We start from the raw sequence: 25,540 nt of genomic DNA on the forward strand, positions 1-25,540 counted from the left end.
CTTGGGATTTAAGAACTAGGTCCGTTTCTTCACTCTTGCTTATTAGCCTAGTGGCGCCTGCAGGCTACTTTCTGGAAATAATGCACTTTCTTAGTTTATGTTGGGCAAGTACAATGAGGGCTGACCATAATTTTCTTCCCTTAGCCTCCACGTGGCCTTTCACTTTCTGATTGCACCCCCGTCAGAAATTTTTGATCATGCATACCCCCCTGTGTTTATAAATTATAAACCTGTACTACTGTACCCATATATTGTGTAACATAAGACACAAAAATAGATATTAAAAGGCGGTTATATGAAAAATACAAATAGAAGTTCTAATATTTTATTTCTATGCCCAATTTTGGAGATGACTGGGTTATAAAGGGTAACTTGTAATTCTAAGACTGCATTAAATCCTGAGTGATGGCAGTGGGCCAAGAACGTTTCTCCACTGAAGGTAACCGAGAGGAAAGAAGGCTATCAGTTCATCACGCAGGGAGGGGCTGCTGCTCCCAGGAACTTTTTTTATCCTTTCAGTAGTTCTCCAAGTAACTCCCTATTCCCACATACCCCCTCCCCAACAAACACTCAAAAAGAACACACACTTACGAGGTTGCAGTTCCCACGTGGCCCCATCAAGGGTTCCAGCTCGACTTGCCGGAAGTGAAAAACACAACACTGAAAAAACGTTATATGTATTATCACTTGTCACAGCAACCTTAATCCCTGTTCCTGTTTTACTGATGAGAGAGGAGACACACACTGATTTGTCAGGCCAAGGTCACATGGAGCTCGAATTCAAACTCAGGTCTGTCAGATACCAGAACCCAAGCTTTTCTCACACTCGCCTTAGGTGCTGTCAGCATCTTAGGGACACAAAAGAAGGGTCTGTGCTGTCTGTATTTATGATGCGCCATCCATCTCCTTCATAGCACTATCTAAGTGTATTTTAAATTATTATTTATTGCCAGTTTTCCCAACTAACATAAGCACCCTGATGCAGTAACCTTGGCTGGCTGTCATACCACTGTGTCCCCAGTCTAGAGCAGTGCCTGCCATATAGTAGACCTTCAATAGATATTTGTCAGTACAGTTCAGGGTTTCTGGAATAACATCACTTTGCCTTTGAAAGGCAGAGTATCCAGAAGCCTGGGAATGGCAGGGCCTCAGGAGATCTGGGTTCCTAGCTCTTCCCCCTCCTCATTTGCTGGACGACTTCCGGCCAGCCTCTCAGCCTCGGGTTATTTGGAGGAATGGGAACAGGATTAGTCCAGGGTTCGTCGTTATGTTGGTGGTTATTTCATGCACTGACCCAATGCCAGGCTTGTAATCAAGCATCTTACGTAGAGGGGTAAAAGTAATCCTCTTCAGCACTAACAAAGGTACCATTTTAGTCCCATTTTACAGGTGGAGAAACAAGCACAGGGGCCGAGAACCTTGCCGAAAGTCATGCGGCCATCAGGCAGTGCGGATTCCACTTCTCCCACTGGGCTGTTGCAGACCAGGTGGGGTGGGGGTTAGAGGATGAGCACAGGAGCCTCGGTTCCCTGCAAGCCTACCCTGTGCGAGCAAGGAGAGCCCAGGATGAAGCGTTCTTGGAATTAAACAGCAAAGCCATTTTGCCTTAGTTCAATAATGAGATCCACTGTACACCTTTCGACGACGGTCAAAGTCTTAATTTAGGTGTCGGGGGGGACGTTTTCCCCATAAGTTCAACTTTCCTCCCACTTGGAGTTTGAACCATCTCCTTGCACTCACACGTCTTCCCACTGAGCTAGAAGCTTTTTGGGAACCGGGGCTGGGGGAGGGGCCCCGAAAGGCCACAGGGTTGCTGAGTAAGCTCCACATCCGAACTACCCCAGCTGATCCTGGGCAGCACAGCCTGAGTGGCTCCCTCTCCCAGGTGCTCCGAGGCCAGAAGTTCCTCAGCTGAGCTCTCCTCAGGGTGAAATGTCCCTTGCGTGAAAGGGAAGTACATCTCAGCTTTGGCACCTGGCCTGCACTCTGAGTGCAGGGGGCAGCCTGTCACCATCCAGGAGGGAGAGAGAATTAAGAAATGACTCCAGGTGAATAAGGTCTCTAGAGTGGTGCCTGTTATTTTCTGAGCACTGCCCTTCAAAATATTGTCCAGCCTTTTGAGTCTGACCTTGGGCAAAGTCTTCCCCCTTTCCTGATCCTCAGGTTCATCATGTGTAAGATAGAGATCCCAGTGGAAGAGAACCCATACAAAGTTCTCAGCACAGTGCTTCATCAGGCACTCATTACATTAATTGATCAACAACTATTACTGAGTACGTGCCAGGCACTGTTCAAGGTGCTGGGGATACAGCAGTGAATGAAGCAAATAAACTCTCCTTCCGATGGAGCGCACAGGCTAATGAATAATAAGAAATAGTAGTATTCAAAAATCAATGTAATCGTTTTTAAAAATCCTGAAAAAGAAATCTGGGAAACAGCAGAAATGAACATGGTCATGGACAATATGAAGCACAACTAGTTATTTAAAAAACAAAAACTATTTCCACCCAAGCCCTGCTCATCTGATTAGAGGATGTGTATGACCTCCACAGGAACTTGGGAATTTGGTGAAGAAAGGAGTCTTTCCATCACTGCCCAAACCTCTGATGTGATGGAAGACCAGCAGCTGCAGAGCAGGAGGCCCAGGACAGTTCCGCAGCAAACCCTAATTTTCTGAGGTTTAGAACCAGAGGGCTAAGGTGGCACCCGGATCCTGCATTGTCACATGTGTCTAATCAATTTTCCTGCCCTCCTGCTTCTGTTTGAGTCATCTGGGTTTTATTCTGATTCAATCTCTTTGCCGGCCACTAATACCACCTCCTCCTACTCTTTTCAGGCAAGGTTGGGACAGAAACGACCAAATTTTTCTCCAGAGCAAGAGTCCTGGGAGTGGGAGACAGGCTCTCCCTGACAGTTTCCAAGGAGGAAATAGGCAAGGGCAACTTGGTCCTGCTTTCGCCGTCCTCTCCTACTGGGCGTGAGGGTGCCATTTAGAGATATTTCACCATTTGGGCCTGACCGGCTGCCCAACACACTCCCTTCTTCCCTCCACCTCACTTCCCCCATCACCAAAGGTTTTTTACCTTTTACCTTTTCCTGTCTCTGCTATGATGAGCCCTGGGTGCTTAGAAGGAATTCAAACCAATCTCTAGCTTTCTCAGATGAAGACACAGGCCTGGAGAGGTGAGCTAACTAATGCAAAGTCACACTGCTTCATTCATTTATTCATTCAACCAAGAGCACTCCTTCTTACCCTTAAAGATTTAGCTTAACAGCCCAAGTGTCCATCGATAGATGAATGGATAAAGATACACAGACACACACACACACACGAATGTTATTCAACCATTAAAAAAGAATAAAATTTTGCCATTTGCAACAACATGGATGGATCTAAAGAGCATAACGCTAAGTAAAATATAAGCCAGTCAGAGAAACACAAATACTGTGTGATTTCACTCGTATTGGAATTAAGAAACAAAACAAACGAGTGAAGGAAAAAAAACAAAAGGGAGAGAAAGAGACAAACCAAAAAAAAACAGACTCTTGGGGCGCCTGGCTGGCTCAGTCCATGGAGCGTGGGACTCGATCTCGGGGTCATGAGTTTGAGCCCCCTGTTGGGTGTGGAGATTCCTTAAAAATAAAATGTTAAAAAAATGAGCAGCAGTAAATTCTTCACTTAATTAATCTACAGTGAGCAGGTACCATCAGGGCATTGGGGATATGAAGATGGATAGGATACAGTCCCTGCTCTCACAACTATTTGGAGCAGCAGAACCAGAAACAGGGAGAATGCAATGAGATCAGGTCCAGAGTGGGGGGGTGGGGTGGCATTTTAGGATCACTGAAACCAGGCCTAATCTCTGTTGGGCTTTTGCCACCAACTACTGAGAACCCAGGATGAACCATTTAGCTGTGATTTAGGCCTGTACCCTGAGCAGCCCAACAGCAGTAAGGGTGGACAACTTATTTTGTGGAGTGAGTGCTCAGATGGGTACCTGGACCCATTACCCTTTCCAGTGAGGGAGGGCTTGCCAGGTTCCCAGATCCAGTGGTGGCCAACCCCACACCTTCTAGCCTGGCCTCTGATCTTTTTTGCCTGGTCTTCTGCTTCAGAAGAGAACTTTGTGCAGCATTAAGGAAGGTAACACCTGGATACCCCTCGGGATTAGTGTGGTGATGGATGTCCCAGCCCAGCAGCCTTCACATACCTAGAGGACAGGTGGATTGTCCCATTTGGCTCTGAGAAAGCTTGTACCTGAGAGCAAGTGGCTGACCTGCCTTCCTATTCTAGACTATAAAAGGAACCCAGCAGGAGGAAGAGGAAGGAAGCCAGTTAAGAATCCCCCTCTTTGTAGAGAAAGAGTCCACAGCCCCTGCTGGCTCTCCCAAGAGGCCAAGCTCACCCCTAAATCCAATCTCCTCCTTACAGTGGGGCAAGAGCAAAGCAGATCCTGTGGCTGCAGCGGCTTCTTAAAGCTCACAAGGATGAAGCCTTTTCTTTCCTCCTCTCCCCTTTCCAGATTCATCCCTCCTCCCTCCAGGGGCCAGAAAAGTAGGCTCTGGTTCCCAGCAGCCTGAACCTTCCCTCCAGATGGGAGGCTTCACAGCTAAATGCTGAGCCTACCAAAAGCCTATACCCTGCTTCCAGGGCTGGCCTGTCAGGAGTTAGCCAGAGTCCTTCAGAGTTTCCCCTGGTCATTCACTACCTGCAGCCAGGCTGACCATGCCTCTGCCCACGTTTTTTAATCCATCAGGGAATAATAGAAATGACTCATTGACACCTCCTGAGGATTCACAGAGCACCTTTAGTTCTGATTCCCCCTTCTTCCTCCTATGGTTGCCCGGGCTGGGAATTATTTCCAACTCTATTCAGAGAGGTTAAGTAACTTGCCCAAGGTCACACAGTGGGAAAATGACAAAACAAAACAAAAACAACTTGTGTCTTCTGCCCAGCAGTCTGGCAGGTGCTCAAATAATCTTTGTGGAAGGGCAAAATGTGCTGTTTCTTCACCTCACTGACCTGGGGGGTGGTGAGGGGATTGTGTTGGGGGGAGGAAAGTGGTTTCCCTTCTACATGAACCTTTGACCTCCTTAGTTCACTCTCACTTTCGAAGAAGTTAACAAATTTAGCTCTAATCTCTCCGACTAGACCCTATGGTCAGCATCTTTTATCAGAGCAAGGCTCCCACCCCCAAGAGCAATGAAGAGTAAGTCTAATATTTTCCTTCTCAAGAGGACAAAGACCAAAACCAAAGCCCAAATCCAAATAAATAGCTTCCCTTTCCCCCCAAATATACAGCCGCCAAGCAAAGCCCAAAGCGCCACCGGAGTCTTTGCGCGGCCGCAGGCGCCCCCGACACACGCCACGCCACGCCACACTGCGTTAGGGAGGCGTCGGGGAGGGGGCGCGGAGCGCGGGCCGGGCGCGGCGGGGAGCCGGGGCGGCGGGGAGGGGGGAGCCGGGCGCGCTGCCAGGCCGCGCCGCACCGGGGGGGGCTGGCCGCCCCTCGCCACGTGGTGGTGGCAGCGGCGGGGTCCCGGGCGCCTTCCCAGCTGGAGAAACCCGGAGCAGCCGGGGAGGAGGAGGAGGAGGCAGCGGCGGTGGCGGAGGAGGAGCGGGGCGGGCGGGAGGGAGGGGGGCTGGGGGGAGGGGTGGGGGGTGGGGAGAGACCCGGCGGCGGCGACAGGGCGAGAGCGGAGCGCGGTGCCAGGGGGGTGGGGGCACCGGTGCCCGTCTGGGGAGGGAGCAGGCGGAGGGGGTAAGCTGCGATTACAAGCAGGAACCGGCAGCAGCTGTGAGTCCTCGGCGGGGCTGGGGCGGGGGGAGGGGAGCGGCGCCCGGGGGCCGGCCCGGCCCCCCCCCCCGGGGTCGCAGGGTGGGCCGGAGGAGGGGGCGGGAGGTGGGCCAGCAGTTGGCCCCGGCGAGGCTGGGGCGGAGGGAGGGTCCGGCGCCGGCCCCCCGCGTTCAGCGCCCCCCCTTCCCCCTCCGCCGCCGCTCCTCAGGCCGCACCGCCTTCGGGAGCCCCCTTCCCCGGTCCGGGGACGGCCGACTCGGGGCCCGGGGCTTGGCCAGCGGTGGGGGAGGGGGCTGCGTGGTCTCGGCCCCCGAGAGGGGAGGGGCGACAATTTATGTCGGCCGAGCTAAAGGGGTTTAAAGGGCGGCTCTTAAAGGGGCCGCAGTAGGGGCCCGGGGACGAGGAGGCACCCCCTCTCCCCATCCGCCCTCCGCGGCTCTCACGGGGGGCCGCCGGGCCGGGGCGGGGCGGGGGGAGAATGCGGAGAAAGGGAGCGTCTGTCGGGGCGGCCCAGGGGACAGAGCCCCCACCGGCGGGGCTGGGCCCGAGCTGGCAGGCTGGGGACCTGGGGGGGGGTGTGTGTGGTGAGCGCTGGCGGGCGGAGTTGAGGGGGGAGGGGATGCGCCTGGAGAGGAAGGGGTTAAAGGTGGGGCCAGCCCTACAAACACGCGCACACACTCCTTACTCAGACCCGGTCACACGCGTTTCCCTGGCACTTAATGGGGGGTGGGGGGGTGTTGGGGCCCGGGCCTGAGCCCTCTCCACTCCAGGCTCCTGCCGCCCGGCTTTGGGAGGTCGCGGACCCCACCGTCTCAACTCACTCCTCACGCCGTGCCCCCTCTCCTACGCGCACACAGGCTCCGGGGCGCGCGCGCACACACACCTCGGACATTCCCATAGTGCCTCACGTGACACACGGCCCCGAACGTGCTACCCTTCACACACGCTCACGCACGCGTACACACACGCGCACACACAAACACGGCCTCTCGGCGCCTTCCCAACTCCATCCCCGACCCCCAGCCGCAGCCCTGCAAAGGCACTCATTGACTGTGACACACCTACACCCATTCACAGACACACACACTCCCCCCACACATGCCAACCACAGACACACATTCATAAACAGGGCCCGGAGAAGTACACACGCACCCCCTCGCCTACTCTTTCGGAGCCCTGAGTCATTCCTGCCCCCTCCCAGGGCTCCCCATTTCCCTGTGTGAGCGCACATTGGCGGGCTAGGGAATTCTTTGGTGGTCCCTTCCCAGGACCCCCCACTCTGCACTGTGTGTTCCCTGTGACACTCTGGGAGGACTTCCTGTGGGTCCCAGGTCAGGGGCGGGGAGGGTCTGGAGGGTTGCCACAGCACTGGTGTGAGTGGGGGAGGTACTTCCTTTTCCTGAACTCTGGGATCCTGCAGGAAGAAGCTGGGAAGTTGGGCGGGGGCCCCACAGAGGACGTCCTGACAGTGGTGGGGCTGACTCTCCCAGACGAACTGGGCCTTAGGGAGGAGCCGGGGTGCAGCGGCCTGGGATGAGGAGCTTGGCAGAGAGGTACTTGGGGAAGCGAGGCCTGGGGGTGGAGAGGGGTTGAGGAGTGTCAAGGCAGCCCCGGCTGGGCCCTGACTTGGGAAGGCAGTCCTCTCTTGTCCACAGGTCTCCCTGGGTTCTGGAAGGAACCCTTCCCTGCTGCTGGCCTGGCTTACTTGTCCCTACTTGTCTTCCCCCCTCCCTCCAAGTCTTCAGCTGGTTCTAGCCCCTTCCCCCAAAGGCAGCAGAGAAGAGAAGACAGGGCTTATTACTCCGGGTAGGGGGGGAGACGGGGGTGGGAGCTTCCAAGCTGCCTCTTGGCTGGCCACAGTGTTCCTCGGGCCAGATTGGGGGGTATCAGGGACAGCCTCCAGGCTTCCCTCTCCACCATTGCTCCTGCTATCCTAGGAGGCCCAGTGGGGGCCGAGGCCCGGGCCCTTGCCATGGAGTCCATGTTTGAAGATGACATCAGCATCCTGACCCAGGAGGCACTGGGGCCCAGTGAGGTGTGGCTGGATGCCCCAGGAGACCCCTCGCTGGGGGGGGACATGTGCTCCGCCTCCCACTTTGCCCTCATCACAGCCTATGGGGACATCAAAGAGCGCCTGGGAGGTCTGGAGAGGGAGAATGCCACCCTCCGCCGCCGTCTCAAAGTCTATGAGATCAAGGTCAGGACTTGGAAAAGATGGGGGTTTGGCTGTGTGTTTGTTATGGTGGGGGTTCCCGAGGGGCAGGAACTGGGGATCCCAGGAATCCCAAAGAGGGATCAGGATCCACACTCTTGGAAACTTGAGGGTTCTCCCATGAGGGATGTGGCTGCTCTGGATGGGAAGGGTCAGGAAGGGATCCTAAGGGCCAAAGGGGTGGGATCTTGGATCTAAACAAGATCTGGTTGGTGGGAGGTGCCTCCAGGTCCTGTGGTTCCCACTTGAGCAGGGGAGGGAGGGACCCAGACTTCGAGGCAGGTTGTGGGGTGGAGGCCTAAGCGAGGCTGAAGCCTAGGCAGGGAGTTGGGCACCAGCTCTCCTGAGGGCCTGCCTGCCCACAGTACCCGCTGATCAATGACTTTGGAGAGGAGCACGGCTTCTCTCTGTATGAAATCAAGGATGGCTCCCTGCTGGAGATGGAGAAGGTCAGCCTACAGCAACAGCTCAACCAGTTCCAGCATGAGGTGAGCCCCTCGCTGCCCTCCCAGCCCAGCCCAGGCTCCCTGAGCTCCTTGCTCCAGTGTATTTCTAACCCCTCCCGCCCCTGACTCCCAGGCTCTGTCTCCTTCGTCAGAGATGGCTGCAGTCTTCCCTAGAATGGGCTGCCGTCTTGCCCACCCCTCCACTGGGTGCTGGATGTGTGTGGGGGGGAGGCACGGGGAGCTGCTCGGCCCCCACGTCAAGTATGGACCTGACTGTGGCGTGCCCTCCATTCCCTCCGGGCCCCATCCAGTTGCAGAAGAATAAGGAGCAGGAAGAACAGCTTGGGGAGATGATCCAGGCTTATGAGAAACTTTGCGTGGAGAAGAGCGACCTGGAGACAGAGCTGGGGGAGATGGTGAGGCCCAGAGAGCCAGGGGTGCTTGAGGGTGTGACCCTTGTGGTGTGATGGTGTGTGACCCCACGTGTGTGTGTCTGTGGTGTGGACCCCAGTGGGTTCCTGTGCGTCTTTGAGTGCCCATCGCCCTTGTGAGTGGGGCTGAGTATGTCATACCGGTTGTGAGTGACTCCTGGCACACCCTGGCCGTTCGGTGACCCTGCAGACGCCGTGTCTCTGTGCGCGTGTTAGGGTCTTGTGCTGGGGCGACTCTGTGCCCCTGGCCCTGTGCCTAGAAGGCTGTGTGGGTGAGGGCAGAGGGAATCGGGTCTCTGGGACTGCTGGGATGGGTCCGGCATGCTGTGATTCTGGGTAGGGGCATGGCCACACGTGTGTGCAGGGGGGCGGGCGTCAGAGTCAGGAGACATGGTCTCGGCCTGCTCCTACCTGTGACCGGGGTCACGCCACTTAGCTTTGTCCCTCCTCTGAAGAGGGCACTCGATGACCACAGTGCTGCGTTGTTGTGGGGCATTTGTGTAAAAATGCTTTGCCTTAATCATCATAAACACTTACACGGCCCATACTGTGTGCCGGGCACTGCTGTGATCTCTTTAGATACATTTACTGATTTTAGTCCTTCGAACAACCCCACGAGGTAAGTGTGGCTGTCCCCATGTTGTAGATGAGACGGGTGAAGAAGCCCAGAGTGGTTGTCCCACGGGCAAATAGAAATCGTTACGTTTCTGATGGGGTGGCTGTGTCTGGATGGAGGGGGCTGTGTGGTCCCGTGTGTTCATGACAGGGAAGAGGCATTAACACTGACCTTGCAAGGGGCAACAGGTAGAAGCGTCTGCACTGCAGGTGCTGGGAGACCTCACACTCCTGGCCCCTGAGAGTGCAGCCCGGATGTGTGACTTGGGGTCTCGGCTCCGTGTAGGGGGGATGGCCTCCCAGATGTGCGGGAGTCCTGGGCCTGGGGGGCCCTCAGGGGTTCCCTGGTCCTGTTCAGACCCTACCCCGTGGTCTGTCCCGGCAGCGGGCCCTGGTGGAGACCCACCTGCGGCAGATCTGTGGCCTGGAACAGCAACTGCAGCAGCAGCAAGGCCTCCGGGATGCCGCCTTCTCCAGCCCCAGCCCCCCGCCCACTCCTGCCCCACCGTGTGCTGATCTGGACCTGCACTACTTGGCACTGAGAGGGGGATCTGGCCTGAGTCACGGTGAGATCTCCCTGACCCCCGATGTCCCTAGCCCAAAGTCCCCAAGCCTAACCCCCATTTCAGCATCATTGGATACCTCTCCCTTCTGGGACTGAGAGTCAACACCCCATTATAATGTCTTAAATTTCTCCCATAATTACCCTATCCCTCTTTACCACCTGTTCCCTTACCCAGTTTCTCCCACCGACGCCCCCTCCCCTTGCCACCCTCTCCCCCACTGGCTACCCCCGCCATGCAGTTCCCGTGTGTGTCAGCAGAGGGCACCTCCACTCAGAGTCCCTATGCCTGTCCTAGGTGGTGATTAGCAGAGGCCAGAGGATGCTTGGAGATTTGAATGTGGCCCGGGAAGCCCTCCATGAGGCCCTCTTATTTTGTCCCTGGCCTCTGGGAAGATTAGGAGAAGCAGCTCAGACCATCCTTCCTCATAGCCCTCAGTAGAGGCATCTCGGGGTACTTGGCCTCTGTCCGGCCCTTTTGGATCTCTCTTGATGCGGTGCTCACCTGTTTCAGTCTCTGCTGGTCTGGGAGTCAGTGGAGGGTGCCCAGCAGCTGGACCCAGCCTGACATTATCCTCTGTCCTGCCAGCAGGCTGGCCGGGCCCCACAGCCAGTGTGAGTGAGCTGGAGCGGCGGCGGTTGGAAGAGGCTCTGGAGGCTGCCCAGGGCGAGGCCCGGGGGGCTCAGCTTCGGGAGGAGCAGCTCCAGGCTGAGTGTGAGCGGCTACAGGGGCAGCTGAAGCAACTGCAGGAGAGCCGGGCCCAGGTAAGGGGCAGGGGCCCGAAGCCCAGGACCCTGCCCAGAGCTCCACAGAGGCCTGGGGGCCTCTGGAAATAGCCTTTAGAGGCCCAGGACTTCCTCCCTGGGTATAGACTGGCCCTGGGAGTGGTAAAGGGGTGGGGGGGTCCGGGCAAGGTGACCGTTGGCATCTGACCTCAGTCTTCCTCCCTAGGATCTTGCCTCCAACCAGTCAGAGCGGGACATGGCATGGGTGAAAAGAGTCGGGGATGATCAGTAAGTCACATCTGAAATCTTCTCCCTCTTAACCTCTGTACCCTGGGGGTGGCATTTCCCAGGTCCCCCCTTCAGTTCACTTCTCCTGCTCTGCATTGCTTGTAGGGCCTCTCTTCCAGCATCAGGGTTGAGGGGTTTGGCTTGCTTGTGTGGCTCTGCATGCTTCACAGGAAGGAGGTGGCATTCTGGGATGTTCCCTTTGCTTTCTTCTGGCAACCAAGCTTATGCCTCCTTGCGGTGTCAGGGGTTGAGAGATCTCAGCAGCTTTGTTGCTCTGTTCTGTGTCCCCCGGTGAGCTTCTGGGCCTCTCTGGGGCCCCATTTTCTGTCCCAGTAAGAGGGCCAGTTAGTTGGGTTAGCTGTCCCCTCCCTGGTGAGGAGGAAGGAGGTGGTCTCTTTCAGGATTTGTGGTGCCTTGTTTTCTGTCTCAGGAGAAAGCTGAGGCTGAGAAGAAGAGGGGCTTACTCGAGTTCTATGGCAGCAGGGAGGGGAGTTAGAGCATGCTCTGCTGGGGTGTCCCTTGGGAATCGTGCTGGGAAGGAAGCTGCAGCAGGAAGTAGGGAGGGAGCTCTGTCAGTGGGGAGTCCCATGGCGGGGTCCTCTGGGGCAGGACTGGGCAGCCAGGGAGAGGGCGAGCGGCAGCCTGACAGCAGCGAGCCTGGTGCTTTTCACATCCGCACCCTGAACTCATCCTCTCCCGCTTTCTGAGAAACAGAGCGCAAACCTCCTTCCGCCTAAGCCTTCTTCCCTGAAGCCAGTCGTGTGGCACAGACTCCCTACTTTCACTGGAGGGGAAGACCGAGGCGCAGAGAGGGGCAGGAACTAAATCTCCATTGCACGGGGACCCCAGGGGCCCTCCTTCCAGCAGGCTTCCTTCTCATCTTCCTCCCAGCTTCTGGCCAGTTGGGGATACCCCTCGCCTCCCTCTGCACCCTGATGTGAGGGCCTGGGTGGAGCTGTGATAGCTGGGGAGTGAGAACCCAGTTTGTGGGACTGGTGGGTGGGATCCCTCAGCTAGGCTGCTGCGGGGGGTGTCGGGGGTGCTTGTGTAGCGTGTCCGCCCTAGCTTGTGGGTCTGGGCACATCCTAACCCATGTGCCCAAACGCAGAACACACACACACTTTCTAGAAGCCTAGCTTGCCTCAAAAGTTACAGCATAGGGCCCTTTATGGCTCACTGAGTCCCACCCCCTCTTAGCAGACCAGCAGTGAGGGCTCCCTCCAATTGGTTGAATCCAGAGAGAGGACTTTTTTTGGCAGGGCTGGAACCTGAACAGCAAAGCTTTGAATCCTTCCAGGGATGCTGAGCGGCTTTGCTTTACTGGTAGCTCTGCGGCCTCAGGTTTCTGTCCTGGGCTCAGAGGTCAGTCATGACTGAGAGTTGTGGGAGGAAGGTGATAAGGGTGGGAAGCCAGAGAAGGAACAGTGGATCGAATTGCAGGGGGCCAAGGTGTAAGGGAGTGAGTGAAGGAGAACTCCTCCCATAAGGCGCTTGTGGGGGTCGAGGGTCCGTGCTGCCCCTGTGGCCAGGACAGCCCCTTTTCTTCCCACCCGAGGTGCCTGCCCCACCCAGGCCCTTTGGCCAGAGGCTGGCTGGAGCCACTCTTACCAGAGGTGACCTCCGGCTCCTCCCCTCCGTCCCCGGGTGGTTGGGACTCTGCCTCGGGGCCTCCCGGACCGCTCTGCCAGGCTCTGCCTGCCCAGCCTCGCGCTTCTTTTCACGCAGAGCATCTCTGGACAGCCCCAGCTTGGCAAGAGTTAATTCTCAGAGGAAGTCTCTCTCCCCCGGCAGTTTTATTTTCTTATAAACTCAGCTCCTTTTGGTAATTGCTTCCCGAGTGCTCCCTCCCCTGTCCTCCCACCGGAGGCCTCAGTCACCTGCTCTCAGCTCACTTTCCCCCACCAGCCCCTCCTCTTCCTTCCATTTTGTCCAGACCCTCCAGGCTAGTGGGAATTTCACCTGTGGGCTTTCCCAGGAGAGGAATGCAGGGCTGGGTTATCCACATGGGAGTTGGGGAAATTCCTGGATCCAGGCTAGCCCTCTGGAGGAGTCTTGTGTGTTCCTGAAAGGTACTTACGTGTCTCCGTTTGGACACCTCCAGGGCAACCCGTTTTATTGTGGGGGTCCTGGCTGTTAAAATCTCCCCCCTTATACTGCCACTGCCTCTGCTAATCCTACCCGCCCCGCTCCCGCCAGTGGTCCTACCCATGCTGAGGGGACAGGCCTTCAAGGCAACCCTGGCCCCAAGGATTCCCAGTTCTTCCCATCCCAGCCCCCAGCCCACCTGCTCTGGTCATCAGTGTTCCTCTGAAAGTGGCCATCCAGACCAGACCAGGCCACTCTGCCACCCTCCAGATCTCACCGCTGGGCAAGATTGCCCTGCTGTTTGGTCAGCCCAGAGCTTGGTGTCTGGTGCCCAGGGGACAGACTGTACCAGAGGAAGAGCTGTTGGAGGTCAGTCAGGGGCCAAAGGCAATGATGAGGGAGGGTGGGAGTGGAGACCAGCCTGCTCCTTAGGATGCACAGGGAGGTAAGGACCCCAGAGGGTCTCAGCCAAGGGTGGGGAGGGCTGCAGAACCCATAGCCCCCTCCCCTCTGAGCCCAGCTCAGAGTCACAGGTCCTGAGTGTGGCCTTTCTGAGGACGTGGCTAATGCTGAGGGTGGAGGGGAAATCGTGGAGTGGGGGTTCCTTGAGGGGGCTGAGGGCTCGGGTGGGCAGGCTCAGTGAAGGGAGTGAGGGCACAGTGAGGGATGGGAGCCCCCCTGTGAGAAGATGGGGCCCAGTATGAGTGATGAGGGAGAGAACTATAGGGCTTGCTTTTTTCCCAACGTGGGGGGCTCAGTGTTGCAGCCCTGGCCCTTTTCCGCCCCCCGCCCCACACCCCTCTCTCCGCCCACAAGCCTCTGCGTGGGCTGCGGTTAGTGGTGGGGGAGAAGTGTGAACTCGGAGAGAGAGGATGGAAACTCTGCACAGAGGTCAAGGGCAGTGTGGGGTGGGTCAGGACGGAAGTCGGAGACCCCCGTGTACCCTGAACTTAGCCTCATGCCCCAGAACCAGCAGGCCCAGGGCCTCCCCCTTCACGCTTCTCACCCTCTCTACTTCCTTTCTTTCAAATCTCCTCCAGCCAGGGCAGGGGTGCTCACAGGAATTAACCCCTGAGCACTTGCAGCCTCGGGACTCCCCGAGGGTGGGGAGCAGCTCTGAAGTTGGCGCCCAGCACTCCCTCGTCATTGTGGTCTGAGGGATCGGTGGGCTTTGAATCTGTCTCTGACTCTTTCCTTGCCAGGAAGGCTGAGAGCAGCTCTTAACCCACACTGTCTCCCTCGATGGGAAATTGCACATCCTCCCCTCATTCTTAAACCAAAGTCATTCAGCTGGTTGGTATCTCCAAAAAAGGATCAAAACAACCTTCTTTCTTCCTCCACCTGTCTCCTGGGCACTCCTGATCCTTCGTCCGGGCGGGACACTGTGTGAGGCAGTTTACCTGCAAACTTATTTCATTCTCACGGAAGATATGAAGGTATTGTCCCCTTTTACTGCTGAGCAAACTGAGGTACAAAGAAGTCAAGTAACTGGAGAAGTTAAGAGAGAAGCTAAGTGTGACTACCAAGCGGGTCCTGAGCAGATGGGGCAATAGTACCTCTGTGGTGTTTTTCTGGTTCAGGTTCTTCCTCAGGTAGGAGGCTCTTCTATGAGGGATGATCGGATGACTTGTTGACCAAACCTGGTCAGTTTTGAAAGGGAAAATTTCAATATGTTAACATTTCAAAAATCTTCATAATTCTGCTGGGGCAACTCGTGTGAACCAGGATAGTCCTGGGCCAATTGGGATGCGTGCCCCCCTCCCCCGCCAGGCACTCTGGTCCCCAGCCCCGGCATGAGCTGCTTAGCGTGGCTGTCTCTCAGGAGCTTTCCAGATGCAGCAAGCATCTAGCTGTGCTGGGAGCATGGCAGGGCTGCCATGAAGAGCCAGGCTCTGTGGACCGCAAGTCATAGCTGGTCGAGGAGAGTGAAGGGGCTCAAGGCGCCTAAAAGGAAGTGGTAGAGCACTGGGTTGTTGCAAAGCGACTTCCTCCTGCCCCTGGCCCGCGACCTCAAGTCCGCTCCACGGCCTGGTGCCTGTGGTTCCCTCCCCGAGTGTCGGGCGGGAAGACTGATGCTGGGTGTGCCCGTGGGTGGTGGAAAGTTTGGTCCCAGAATTCCCCCACGAGGGTGAGGTGGCTGCTCTGGGCAGCTCTGGGCAAAGATGGAAGGGCTGGGAATGCTGGATTTCTGTTTTCCTCCTGATTCTGAGTCAGCTGGTGATTCTGACCACATGACCAGCTCGGTGTGGTCCTGACGCCAATCCTACCCTAATACTGGTCCCATCCCTGACTTTAGTCCTATCCCTCATCCTGACCCCGTGTCCACAATCCTGACGGAAAATGAACTGTCAGCCCCAGCCCTAATCTGACCCTGACCCCAGCCTTAATCATGACCTCAAGTCCATCCCTAGTTCCAAAGCCATGGCTCACCGCTGGCCCTCCCTGTGGCCGGCCCAGCATGGGCCCCCAGTGAACTTCCCTGGGGAAGGCGCTGCCGAGTCCATGTGCCTCCCAGCTGGTTTGGGGTAGAAAGAGCCCCTTTACAGAGGGAGGCTTTGGTCCCTGACCTTCCTCATCTCAGTTGCTTTATCAATCACAGTGAAGATTATTGTTTCCAGATGAAATTTTGAGATCCCGGAATTATTCGTGGGAAGAATGAATGGAAGGATAAGTCAATGAAGGGTGGGAAGATTTGCAGTGGAGGGAGTCCTCCTTCCTGCCAGCACGCCATTTGTTCTCTGGCTCTTCCGAAGGTGCCAGCTCAGCAGGCTGAGGTGCCAAGAGCAGGTTTGAGTCCCTGCTCTGTGCCTCCACTGCTCTGTGACCTTGAGCCAGCTTCTTCATAGCTCTGATCTTCCACATATGTCTAGCACCTTCCTCTTCCCTCCCAGGGCACGGGTGGTGGTGCTCAGGAGCTCCCCAGCTTCCCCCCTCCTCATTTTTCCCTTCTGCCACCCTCCCAGCCCCCCCAGCCCCCGCTTTCCTGATCCTCCTGGAAGGCAGTACGTAGCTCAGTGGTCAGTAGCCTGGACCTTCTTAGAGTCCAGGGGGCCAGTCCTGCACTGCTCCTAGGCTTGATGACTCTGTAAGCCTCAGTCCTGTCATCTGTAACATGGAGACAGGAGTGGCCACATTGTGGGGTTGTTTTGAAGATTCAGGAATGTTCTTTAGCATGATGCCCGGCACCGTGGTAAGCCCTCATCAAGGTTACCTATCATTCTTTTCTCCCTAGGTCCCTCCCAGGTTCTGAGAGATGCAGACAGAACTCCCCCCCCCCCATAATTTAAGCAATCAAGAAGTGCCCAGAGCAGCCATCTGCTGCCATTCACCCAACCCATGCTTCCCAAACAGTCGCGATGGTGGGGACTAGCATTCAGGTGTGGGCCGGGAAGCCAGGAAATGGAATGTGCATTCAGATGCACGTGTGCAAGCCTTGGTTGTGTTGTGAAGTTGAGATTTTTTTCCACTGAATTGGCAGTGTTTTCTAATGTGAGTCATTCAGGTCATTAGCATCTTTAGCAGCCCGGGCCTGTGCCTCTTGAGGTGGGAAGAGATGCTTGATGAAAGGGGCGGTCCGGAAGGGCCATGGGACGTCAGGAGATCCGGCCCTACCACCTTGCCTGGGGTCTTAGAGATCTTTGTGAGGCTGCTTGGGGCTCCCCGCCAGTCACCCCCTCCCTGCACCTGGTTAGAGCTGGGAGAGGGGCTGGGCATTCTGGGCTAGGGGCTTCCTGCTGACCTGTTTTTCCATGAGGAGGGTGCCAGGAACAGGGCGGTAGAAACTGGGGTAGCTCCTGACAAGGGGAGGAAGGCAAGTAGGGGAGAGATAGGGGCCTGGGAACTGAGTGTGGCAGGTGAGATCTCCAAGGCGGGGTGTGAAGGCGCCGACCTGTATCTGTCACCTGAGATACAGCAGTGAAGGCAGATGGGGAGAGGACTAGCAGCCGCCCCGCTGCTCTGTCAGAGGGGGACGCTCCATCGGTGCCCTGCTCAGAGCCCCCTCCTGCTCCTGCCACTGAGGGTCAGCATGAGCCTCTGAAGCCCCCAGTCTGATGGGGGAGACATAGCTCCTGCACTCAGAGGGGAGCCTGTCACTGGGGAGTCCCCAATTTGATGTGGGACACACAGGCTGCTCCTTCCGGTGTGATGGGGGCGATGCCATTTCTTCCCACAGACCCGTGGGATGAAGATCGGGGAGCACAGGACACATCACGTAAGGGCTGAGACATGATAGAACTGAGGTTCCAGCACCTCGGCCAGGGTTCCCCAAAGGACTCCCTCCTCTCTGCTCCCATCCATCCCTGTGCACCCTCAGATGGGGAGTGAGCACTCTCTCTTCCTAGGAAGTGGACTTGTCCCCCAGAATCCCAGCCTCTTTGCAATAATTTGGCTTTGGCCCAAATGGGTTAAAAATAGTTTTGTTGTGGGAGGGGCTTTTGCCTCCCCCATCAGCCAGCTCGCCCCAGGATTAGCAAGAGAGAACCAGCCAGTGAGCAGAGAGTGTAGAGTGAAGGAGCTCAGTCATTATCTACCCTCTGCACCTCGGCTTTTCCTGCCCTCTGAAGCCCTAACCTCAAGACTTCCCCTTCTCTCCTCTAGGGTCAGACACACACACTCACTCACTCACTCACTCACACTGTCCCTCACATTCAACTGGGCTCACTCCTACCTTCACTCCCTCCCTTCCACATGCATCCTTTCTCCCATGACCATTAACTTGGGATGGGGACAGGGCCCTCAGGGTCTGGAGACACCCCCCAACCCTATTCATGCCTAGCACCCTACAGCTCCTAGAGCAAGAGGGCCTCCCCTGGGAGGAGATCCATCTGGAATGGCTGAACCTCTCCCTGCCACCTCCCTCCAGCTCCAACTTCCACAAAGCTCAGGAGTCCCTTCTGGACTTGGGAAGGGGGCGGGGAGATCCGATGAAACCAAACCCCTGCCTCCCAGGCTCCTGCCTCCCAGGCTGTGTCCAAGCCTGGGACAGAGATGAAAGCAGTGACCCAAGGAGACCACAGAGCGGCATGTGAGGTCAGGAAGGGCTCCCTGGAGGGGTGCAGCCCAGGCTGGGAGAGGGCAGGGGCAGTGCAGGGGGGAGAGAGAGAGAGAGAGAGAGAGAGAGAAAGAGAGAGAGAACCTTCTGTAGTTCTGAACAAAGTGACCCAAAGAGAAAGGAAGAGAAAAGGAAGTGGGTGAAGTCTTTGCTAAGTTCAGAGCCTGTTCCAGCTCCGTGCAGGTGGGTGCCCAGGAGGAAGTGGGAGGAAGAAAGGGAAGAAGAAAGGCAAATGGATGGGGAGGCTCCATGCATTCTTCACTTCCTGAGCATCTACTGGGTGCCAGGTCTGGACAGGGTGCTGGGAATATAGATACAGCAGCATAATGCTCCCTTTTGAAGAACTCCCAGGGCAGTTCCAGAACAAGGCCACTTCTGCTAAGTGCTTATCGTGGGTGGCGCCCTCTGGAGGTGTGCGGGACAGCAGCTGCCCACAAAGCTCTCCATGTGAAGGGCTCCCTGGAGACTCTGGGAGGCGCGAGACTGAAAGCTCAGGGGCAGCTCTGAGGCAGAAGCAAGGGCAGTGGACTTGGCACTTGGCAGACCTGGGTTCCAGTTTGTCACTTGGCTCCTCTGGCAAGCCAGAAGGCCGTGTCCTCACCTACGGGATGGGGCTCTTAGGCTGTAGAGCACGGGTCTCCAGTCCTTCAAAGGTGAGGACTCCTCGTGGAGCCCCTGCCCCCAACACACAGGTTGCAGTTAAACACTTTTAGTATTTGCTCTTTGAAAAATTCACAGTAACTAAAGTTACTATAAGTTCAGTGCTCGCTTTTGATGAATCTGTTTTATCCGTCACCACAGCTTCTGCACAAATTAGAAAACATTCACACACACCTGTGTCAGATGTGTTCAGGCCATAGGCAGTGCCTGGTGAGCACATGGATTCAGGGACCCCTTGGCGTCACTGAGCTCCCCAACCCCAGTCACTGCCCTAGTCTGGGAGCCACTGCTCTAGCCCCAGGTAAGGTTCACTGGGAAGAGAGGGAGGCTCCCTGGAAGAGGTGGTGTTTGAGGTAGACCTTCTGCCCTTGGGGTAGGAGGGCCCTGGAGGGAAGGGAGAGCCAGAGGCTGGGGGACAGCCAGCTCTCCGTCCACAGCTGGGATAGTACACCCACTTCCCTTCTCTCCCTCACTCCGCGCCCTCCCACCGCAGGGTCAGGGCCGGCTGGAGTCAAGCCTTGTCTGGGGGGCTGGGGTGTCCTTTAGGGTGAACTTGGCGCTGGCTTACACGGAGCTGACAGAGGAGCTGGGCCGGCTGCGGGAGTTGAGTTCCCTGCAGGGGAGGATCCTGAGGACTCTGCTGCAGGAGCAGGCCCGGAGTGGCGGTGAGATGGGGGGCCGGGAAGGGGAGGCCCGGGGAGCTGGGTCCGAAGGGACCGGGGCAGCTGTGGCTACCGTGCCGCGTCCTCGGGCCACGGTTGCCTTCCCTTCCCCGCCGGCTCTTTCCTCACCCGCGTTCCGGGGAGAGCGGGTGGGCGCTGGGCGCCGGCAAGCCCATGGCTCCCCCAGTTCTGACGCCTTCTCTCCCCCCACCGCTGTCTTTCGTGCCTGTGCTTCTCTTCCAGGCCAGAGGCACTCGCCGCTGTCGCAGCGCCACTCCCCGGCCCCCCAGTGCCCCTCACCATCCCCGCCTGCCCGAGCAGCGCCCCCTTGCCCCCCGTGCCAGTCCCCCGCCCCCCAGCGCCGCTCTCCCGGGCCCCCGTGCCCCTCGCCCCAGCAGCGCCGCTCGCCGGCCTCGCCCTCCTGCCCGTCGCCCGTCCCGCAGCGCCGCTCGCCGGTGCCGCCGCCGTGCCAGCCCTCCAGCCCGCAGCGCCGCTCCCCGGGGCCCCCTGCCTGCCCGGCCCCGCAGCCCCGGCCCCCGCCGCCCCCGCCGCCGGGCGAGAGGACGCCGGCCGAGCGCGCCTACGCCAAGCCGCCCAGCCACCACGTGAAGGCCGGTTTCCAGGGCCGCCGCAGCTACTCGGAGATGGCGGAGGGCGCGGGCTACGCGGGCGCCTCCCCCGCCTGGCTGCAGGCCGAGGCGGCTACGCTGCCCAAGCCGCGGGCCTACGGGGCGAGCGACCTCTACGGGCCCGGCCGGCCGCTCAGTCCGCGGCGCGCCTTCGAGGGCATCCGGCTGCGCTTCGAGAAGCAGCCGTCGGAGGAGGAGGAGTGGGCCGTGCCCACCAGCCCGCCCAGCCCCGAGGCGGGCAGCATCCGCTGCGCCTCGTTCTGCGCGGGCTTCCCCATCCCCGAGTCGCCCGCCGCCGCCGCCTATGCCCACGCCGAGCACGCGCAGTCCTGGCCGTCTATCAACGTGAGTGGGGGCGCCCGCGGGGTTGGGCTCCGGCCGGTCAGTGCCCAGGTTAAGGGCACGGACTTGAGAGTGACAGGCCTGGATTTGATTCCGGACCTCACCGCTTAGCCGCTGTGAGGCATTGGACGAGTTACTTACCCTCTCTGATCCTCGGTTTTCTTATCTGCCAGATGAGGGCAGTGATTATATGATCTAATTCCGTTAGAGGGTTCCTGAGAGGGAGGCAGGGAGCCTAAAGCCCTCTGCTGTGACTCTAGTGATGGAGGCCGTGATGACCGCCACAGGTCTGGGGTCCACACGGGGTCGGGCCTGCTCATCCAAGTTCCCTCCATCTGGCCTCAGAGCCCCTGCTCTTTACCTGCTGTCCTAGAAGACAGCCTGTCTTGGGCTCTATCATTTCACTGAAATAATGAGTTTCCTGAATGTCAGAGCCAACCCTTGCCACCTGGAAGGACCAAAGTATATTCCAAAGCCAGATAGAAAATTATTTTGGGGTTGTACATTGTTTGGGATTATCCATCGCTTTGAGTTATCTGGGAGCCGTGTCTTAGTCACTCTGGGGGCATGTGTGGGTCTTGGCTTCCCTCATTACTGCAGGTGCCCTGGCAGGCTGGGCGTACACACCTCCTGGGGTCCTAGGCCCTGCGTTGGGGGAGTGGATGATGAGCTGGCGGAAGGCGGGCAGGGAGGGCGGAGGAGGAGTGATGGTGGGGACAGAAGTTAACCAGGCCTTCTCTGCGTGGTACCGGCTCCCCTGCCCTGGGTCTCGGGCAAGGGCAGGCTGCTCTGTGGGGGCCACGAAGGAGGGTTGGGGACCATAAGTGACTCCCCTCTCTCTCCACAGCTGCTGATGGAGACAGTGGGCTCAGATATCCGCAGCTGCCCCCTCTGCCAGCTCGGTTTCCCTGTTGGGTACCCAGATGATGCCCTCATCAAACACATTGACTCCCACCTGGAGAACAGCAAGATCTAGGGTGCCTCCCCCACCCACTGGCTGTTTGTCCATCTTCTCTCATCACCCCCAAACACTCACTCACTTTGAATGCTGCATGAATCTCGTGGGGGGCCTGTGCCCCTTGCGACCCCCAGATACCTCCACTAGCTACCGAGTCGACGTGTGTGCCGTCTTCCCTGGTCTAGGCACCACTCAGCCCTGGCTCTTCCTGGAAGGCCAGCCGAGGCTCTCCCCAGCTCCCTGGCTTCTGCTGGGAGTGTGTGGGGATGTGGGCTGGGATGGGGAAGGGCATACCCCACCCAGCCTCTCCCTTTGCCTTTCTGTTCTCAAGGCAGGGTTGGATCCAAGAAGGTGTCTAGTGCTTGGGCCTGGGGGCGGGGGAGGGTATCAGAGGACTCTGGGAGCTCCCCTAGCCTCTCCCCAGATGTCCATCTTTCTCAGGCTGTGCTCTGTCCAAGGAGCACCTCCCTGTGAGGTCCCAGAGCCTGCCTTGCACACTGATACCAGTTCCTCCATCTCATGGCCAGCTTGGGGCTCTTGGCACGCCCCCGCCCCGCCTTGAGGGAAGGAGGCATCTTGTTTCTTGCCATTCCCTGCGGACCAGTCTTGTTCTCCTCCTCTGCCCCCCTGGGGAATAGGGAGGGTGGGAGTGGAGAGGGAGGACCCTGCAGGACTGGGAGGATTCAGCCTAAAGAGGCTGCCCGGAGGGCAGGTGGTGTGGGGGTCACCCTGCACCATGACCCCCAGGCCCGGGGAGTATCTGTGCTAGCCTCCCAGGCCCCTGCATCCCCCTGGAGCCCCTGCACCAAGACACAGATTTGTTAAGATAGATGCTCCCCTCCACCCTTACCCTACTCAAGTCCCTGACACCACAGGTGCCCTGGAGCCCATGTGTGACTTGGCCTCGGTTAGCTGGGTGGGTGTCATCAGCCCTGCCTCCCAGGCCAGAACCTGCAGATGGGCCCAGGGTGCTGTTGGAGATCAACTTCAAAAGAGCTAACCCCCTTCCTGTACCCCAGCGACCCATATTCCCTCTGTGAAATCTACCTCAGAGTCGTACCCTCAGAAGGATGGGTAAGCAGGAGGCCAGGGGGTCCCCAGGGCTGAGGTGGGGAGCTTCCTACGGCAAGAGCCTGCTGCCCCACGATGAATCCAACTCCCCGCCCCCCACCCCCTGCTCCCCATTGCGAGCCTCTCCCAGGCCTCAGCCCCGGGCCGGTGGCAGTGGGCGCTACCGTCAGTGCATGTACCATTCTGATCCAACACTTCCAGGCCCCCCCCCCGCCTCCTCACACCCCTCCCCTCCTCCTCTGTGCAGGGGAGTGAAGAGGTGTGTCAGGCAGGAAGGGACCAAGGACTCCAGAGACACATGGCATTGTATCTTGAGTGTTCCCTCCCGGGAGGGGAAATGGGAAACGGGGCCTGGAGAGGGAGGTGGGGGCCCCTGAGCTCTCTGAACAAGTTGAAAGTCCAAATAAAACTTACCTGTTCCATCTGCTCTTGGTCTGTGCCCTCCCTGGCTGGGGCAGGGAGAAAACCCTTGGTAGCAGGAGGTCTCTCAGACTCTCTCAAGGAACCACAACCACGGCAAGGCGGGCACTGGACAAGCAGGGGATGCGTGGGGCGTCTGTGTTTTAGGGTGATTCTGGAGACGTGGGTATGCAAGTGGCCACAGATGACTTGTAACATGGAGTTTATTTAAAACAGGCATCTTGGGCGCCTGGGTGGCTCAGCCGGTTAAGCGTCTGCCTTCAGCTCAGGTCATGATCTCAGGGTCCTGGGATCAAGCCCCGCATCAGGCTGCCTGCTCAGGGGAGTCTGCTTCTCCCTCTACCCTTCCTCCTTGCTTGTGATCTCTCTCTCTCTCTCTCCCTCTCCCTCTCTCTAAAAGATAAAAGATATCTTTTTTAAAGATTTTATTTATTTCGGACAGAGAGAGCTTGAGCAGGGGGAGGAGCAGAGGGAGAGGGAGAAGCAGGCTCCTGGGGAGGGGCTGGGCTCCAGGCTCAGCAACTGCATTGAAAGCCCCACAACCTGAGAGGTCAAAGCTAGGTCATGAACCTGTGACTTCTGCTCCAGTCAGGGCTGTGCCCTCTGCAGAAAAGGCCTGAGCTCTATTCACCAACTCTGGGTGCCTTTCATTTCCACAGGACCCCTGCAGGCCAAGGGCTCACTTAAAAGGCTGGGGCAATTGCTCATCGAAGGCTGAGGTTCAGCTCCAGATTCAGGGCAAACATTCTTCCCCATTCAGTGCCAAGGTTCAAACCCCAGTGGGGGAGATGTCCCAGCTTTCCCTGCTCCTCTGTTGCAGTTAACAGCTACAGCTGGCTTCTAAAAGTTCTTCCTACCTTGATTCCACCTGCAGCCAAATCCTGAGTGCCAAGAAAGGTGAGAATAGCCATCCCTATGGGACATGGCTTCATAAACCATGGAAAAGAAGGTTCTGGAACTTTCTGGAACATAGGCACTCAGTGCACCCTGGTGCTCTACCACCTCGGTCAGCTCCCGTGGAAGAAGGCAGCATCCAGGTTTCTGGATCTCTGGAAGCATTTGCTAGCATTTGAATGAATTAGGCGTGGTACAAGGACATGAGGCAAAGAGAAATCCCAGTCGTTGAGAAAAAGGGCAAAGGATGACTGGGAATGAACTACAGGCAGGGGCATGACCTGGGTAACCGCTTCTGGTCCTTGGCATGTCTGAAGGTTAAGAGGGAACCCAGGTATCCTATAGCCTGGACATCTTCCCGGTCACCGGGGTGAGGGGTGCATGGGGACATAGGGTGCATATTCTGGCAGTTTGTCTCCTTTATTTCTAGGGACCTGGGACAGGGCTCAGGTGCAGGGCAGAAAGGTGCTGGGGGCTGGAAGGGAAGGGGGGGAAAGGGGAAAGCTAGTGTGTCCCCAGCCCATATCCTCCAGAACCACCGGCTTTCATTGAATGCCCCCCGAAAGGAGAGGACATGAGGGGTGGGGGAGCTGGAGGAGGGCTGGGGAGCCCTGCCAACACTCATCCCTCTCCTCCCAGGTAGGATGGTGATCAGACAGGGCAGTGGCTACTCTGGTTACCTGTTACTCTGTGGGAGTAACGTGGGAGGCACCAGGGCCTGAGAGAGTGTGGGGGCAAAGGGATCCAGGTCACCAGGCTTCTGGAAAGATGAGGAGGCTGGGACAACTTTTACAGGGGCAGAGTGGAGGGAAGACCGCTGCTGAGGCAGGAGAAGACACCCAAGGGACCCACTGGCTCTTGCCAGCACAAACCCAGAGCCAGATGTGGTAGGGGTCGGGGAGATGCCCAGGGACCAAAGCTGTCACGGGTCTATCTCCAAGTGGCACAGTGAGGGCCGGCGCCCAGTAACGTTCTCCCCAGCTCTGGCCCCTCTGCCTTCAGTCTGTCCTTCACCCACAAGCCACCTCCTCTCTGGGCACCCTGTCCACCCCCATGGAGACCACTGCCCCTCTTCTGGGTCCCGGTGCAGGCTGTCAGCTCCTTCCAGAAGCTGGTGTGTGTGAGCTCGCACGGGAGCGCACACAGGCCCGTGTGTGTGTGTGTGTGTGTGTGTGTGTGTGTAGAAGCTGATCGCTAACAAAGAGGAGGGGTGTGTGGGTGAGTCAGCCGTGTTAATGAGAAACAACTCACCCCGCTGATTAGGACTAATGAAGAAGAACAGAGGGGGTGACATCTTTATATAGGGTAGGGGGGAGCAGAACAGCTCCCCCAGTCCCACCTCTCCCTCAGCAAGGACAAGAACAGCAACTTTGGCTTCCGCACGAAGAATTGAGGTCAGACGCAAGGATGAACCCTCGAGAACAAGGAGGATTCTAATTGGGAAGGGGTGGGACAAGGTGTCTGGGGGCAGAGGCCCACTCCTGTGGGGGAAATGTGAGAGATCCTCCAGCGCCCTGCTCCTGTTCCTGCCCTTCTTCCAGTTTCTCTCTATCGATTCCAGAGAAATTCTGGGCTCTCAGGGCTGTGCCCCCGGGGTTGCCTAAGTGCCTCTGAGGTCTAACCACAGCTGCAGGGCCGGGCGGGTGCTGGGGAGGATGCTCCAGTCTCTGCCGCTCCCATGGCAGCCT

General features: G+C 57.6%; 1 protein-coding gene across 3 annotated transcripts; it reads left to right on the forward strand.

Moving 5' to 3' along the window:
- Positions 1-5,747: 5,747 nt before the first annotated feature.
- TBKBP1 (TBK1 binding protein 1) lies at positions 5,748-22,965 on the forward strand. Of its 3 annotated transcripts, none has more exons than XM_028089932.2 (10): positions 5,748-5,798; positions 7,736-7,995; positions 8,376-8,498; positions 8,768-8,872; positions 9,888-10,068; positions 10,654-10,829; positions 11,017-11,078; positions 19,423-19,541; positions 19,782-20,512; positions 21,357-22,965. In XM_028089932.2, exons 2-10 carry the CDS (start codon positions 7,771-7,773, stop codon positions 21,483-21,485), a joined length of 1,851 nt encoding a protein of 616 aa, XP_027945733.1. In that variant the 5' UTR covers positions 5,748-5,798; positions 7,736-7,770; the 3' UTR covers positions 21,486-22,965. The 3 variants fall into 3 exon arrangements, with proteins under 3 accessions (XP_027945733.1, XP_027945732.1, XP_087884421.1); XM_028089931.2 differs by lacking the exon at positions 5,748-5,798 and adding an exon at positions 6,493-7,351; XM_088028295.1 differs by lacking the exon at positions 5,748-5,798 and adding an exon at positions 6,494-7,351 and having other exon boundaries at positions 10,657-10,829.
- Positions 22,966-25,540: the final 2,575 nt, after the last annotated feature.

This window comes from Eumetopias jubatus, unplaced genomic scaffold, assembly GCF_037043125.1.
Source record: "Eumetopias jubatus isolate StellerSeaLion01/CBP00866 unplaced genomic scaffold, mEumJub1_p1.0 scaffold_10, whole genome shotgun sequence".
Lineage (NCBI taxonomy): Eukaryota > Metazoa > Chordata > Mammalia > Carnivora > Otariidae > Eumetopias > Eumetopias jubatus.

Excerpts from the sequence above, each read along its gene's own strand:
- TBKBP1 (XM_028089932.2), top strand. The coding sequence starts at position 7,771 with ATGGAGTCCATGTTTGAAGATGACATCAGCATCCTGACCCAGGAGGCA. Across the intron at positions 11,079-19,422 it reads AAAAGAGTCGGGGATGATCA|GGTGAACTTGGCGCTGGCTT; the intron begins GTAAGTCACATC and ends GGTGTCCTTTAG. Across the intron at positions 19,542-19,781 it reads GGAGCAGGCCCGGAGTGGCG|GCCAGAGGCACTCGCCGCTG; the intron begins GTGAGATGGGGG and ends CTTCTCTTCCAG.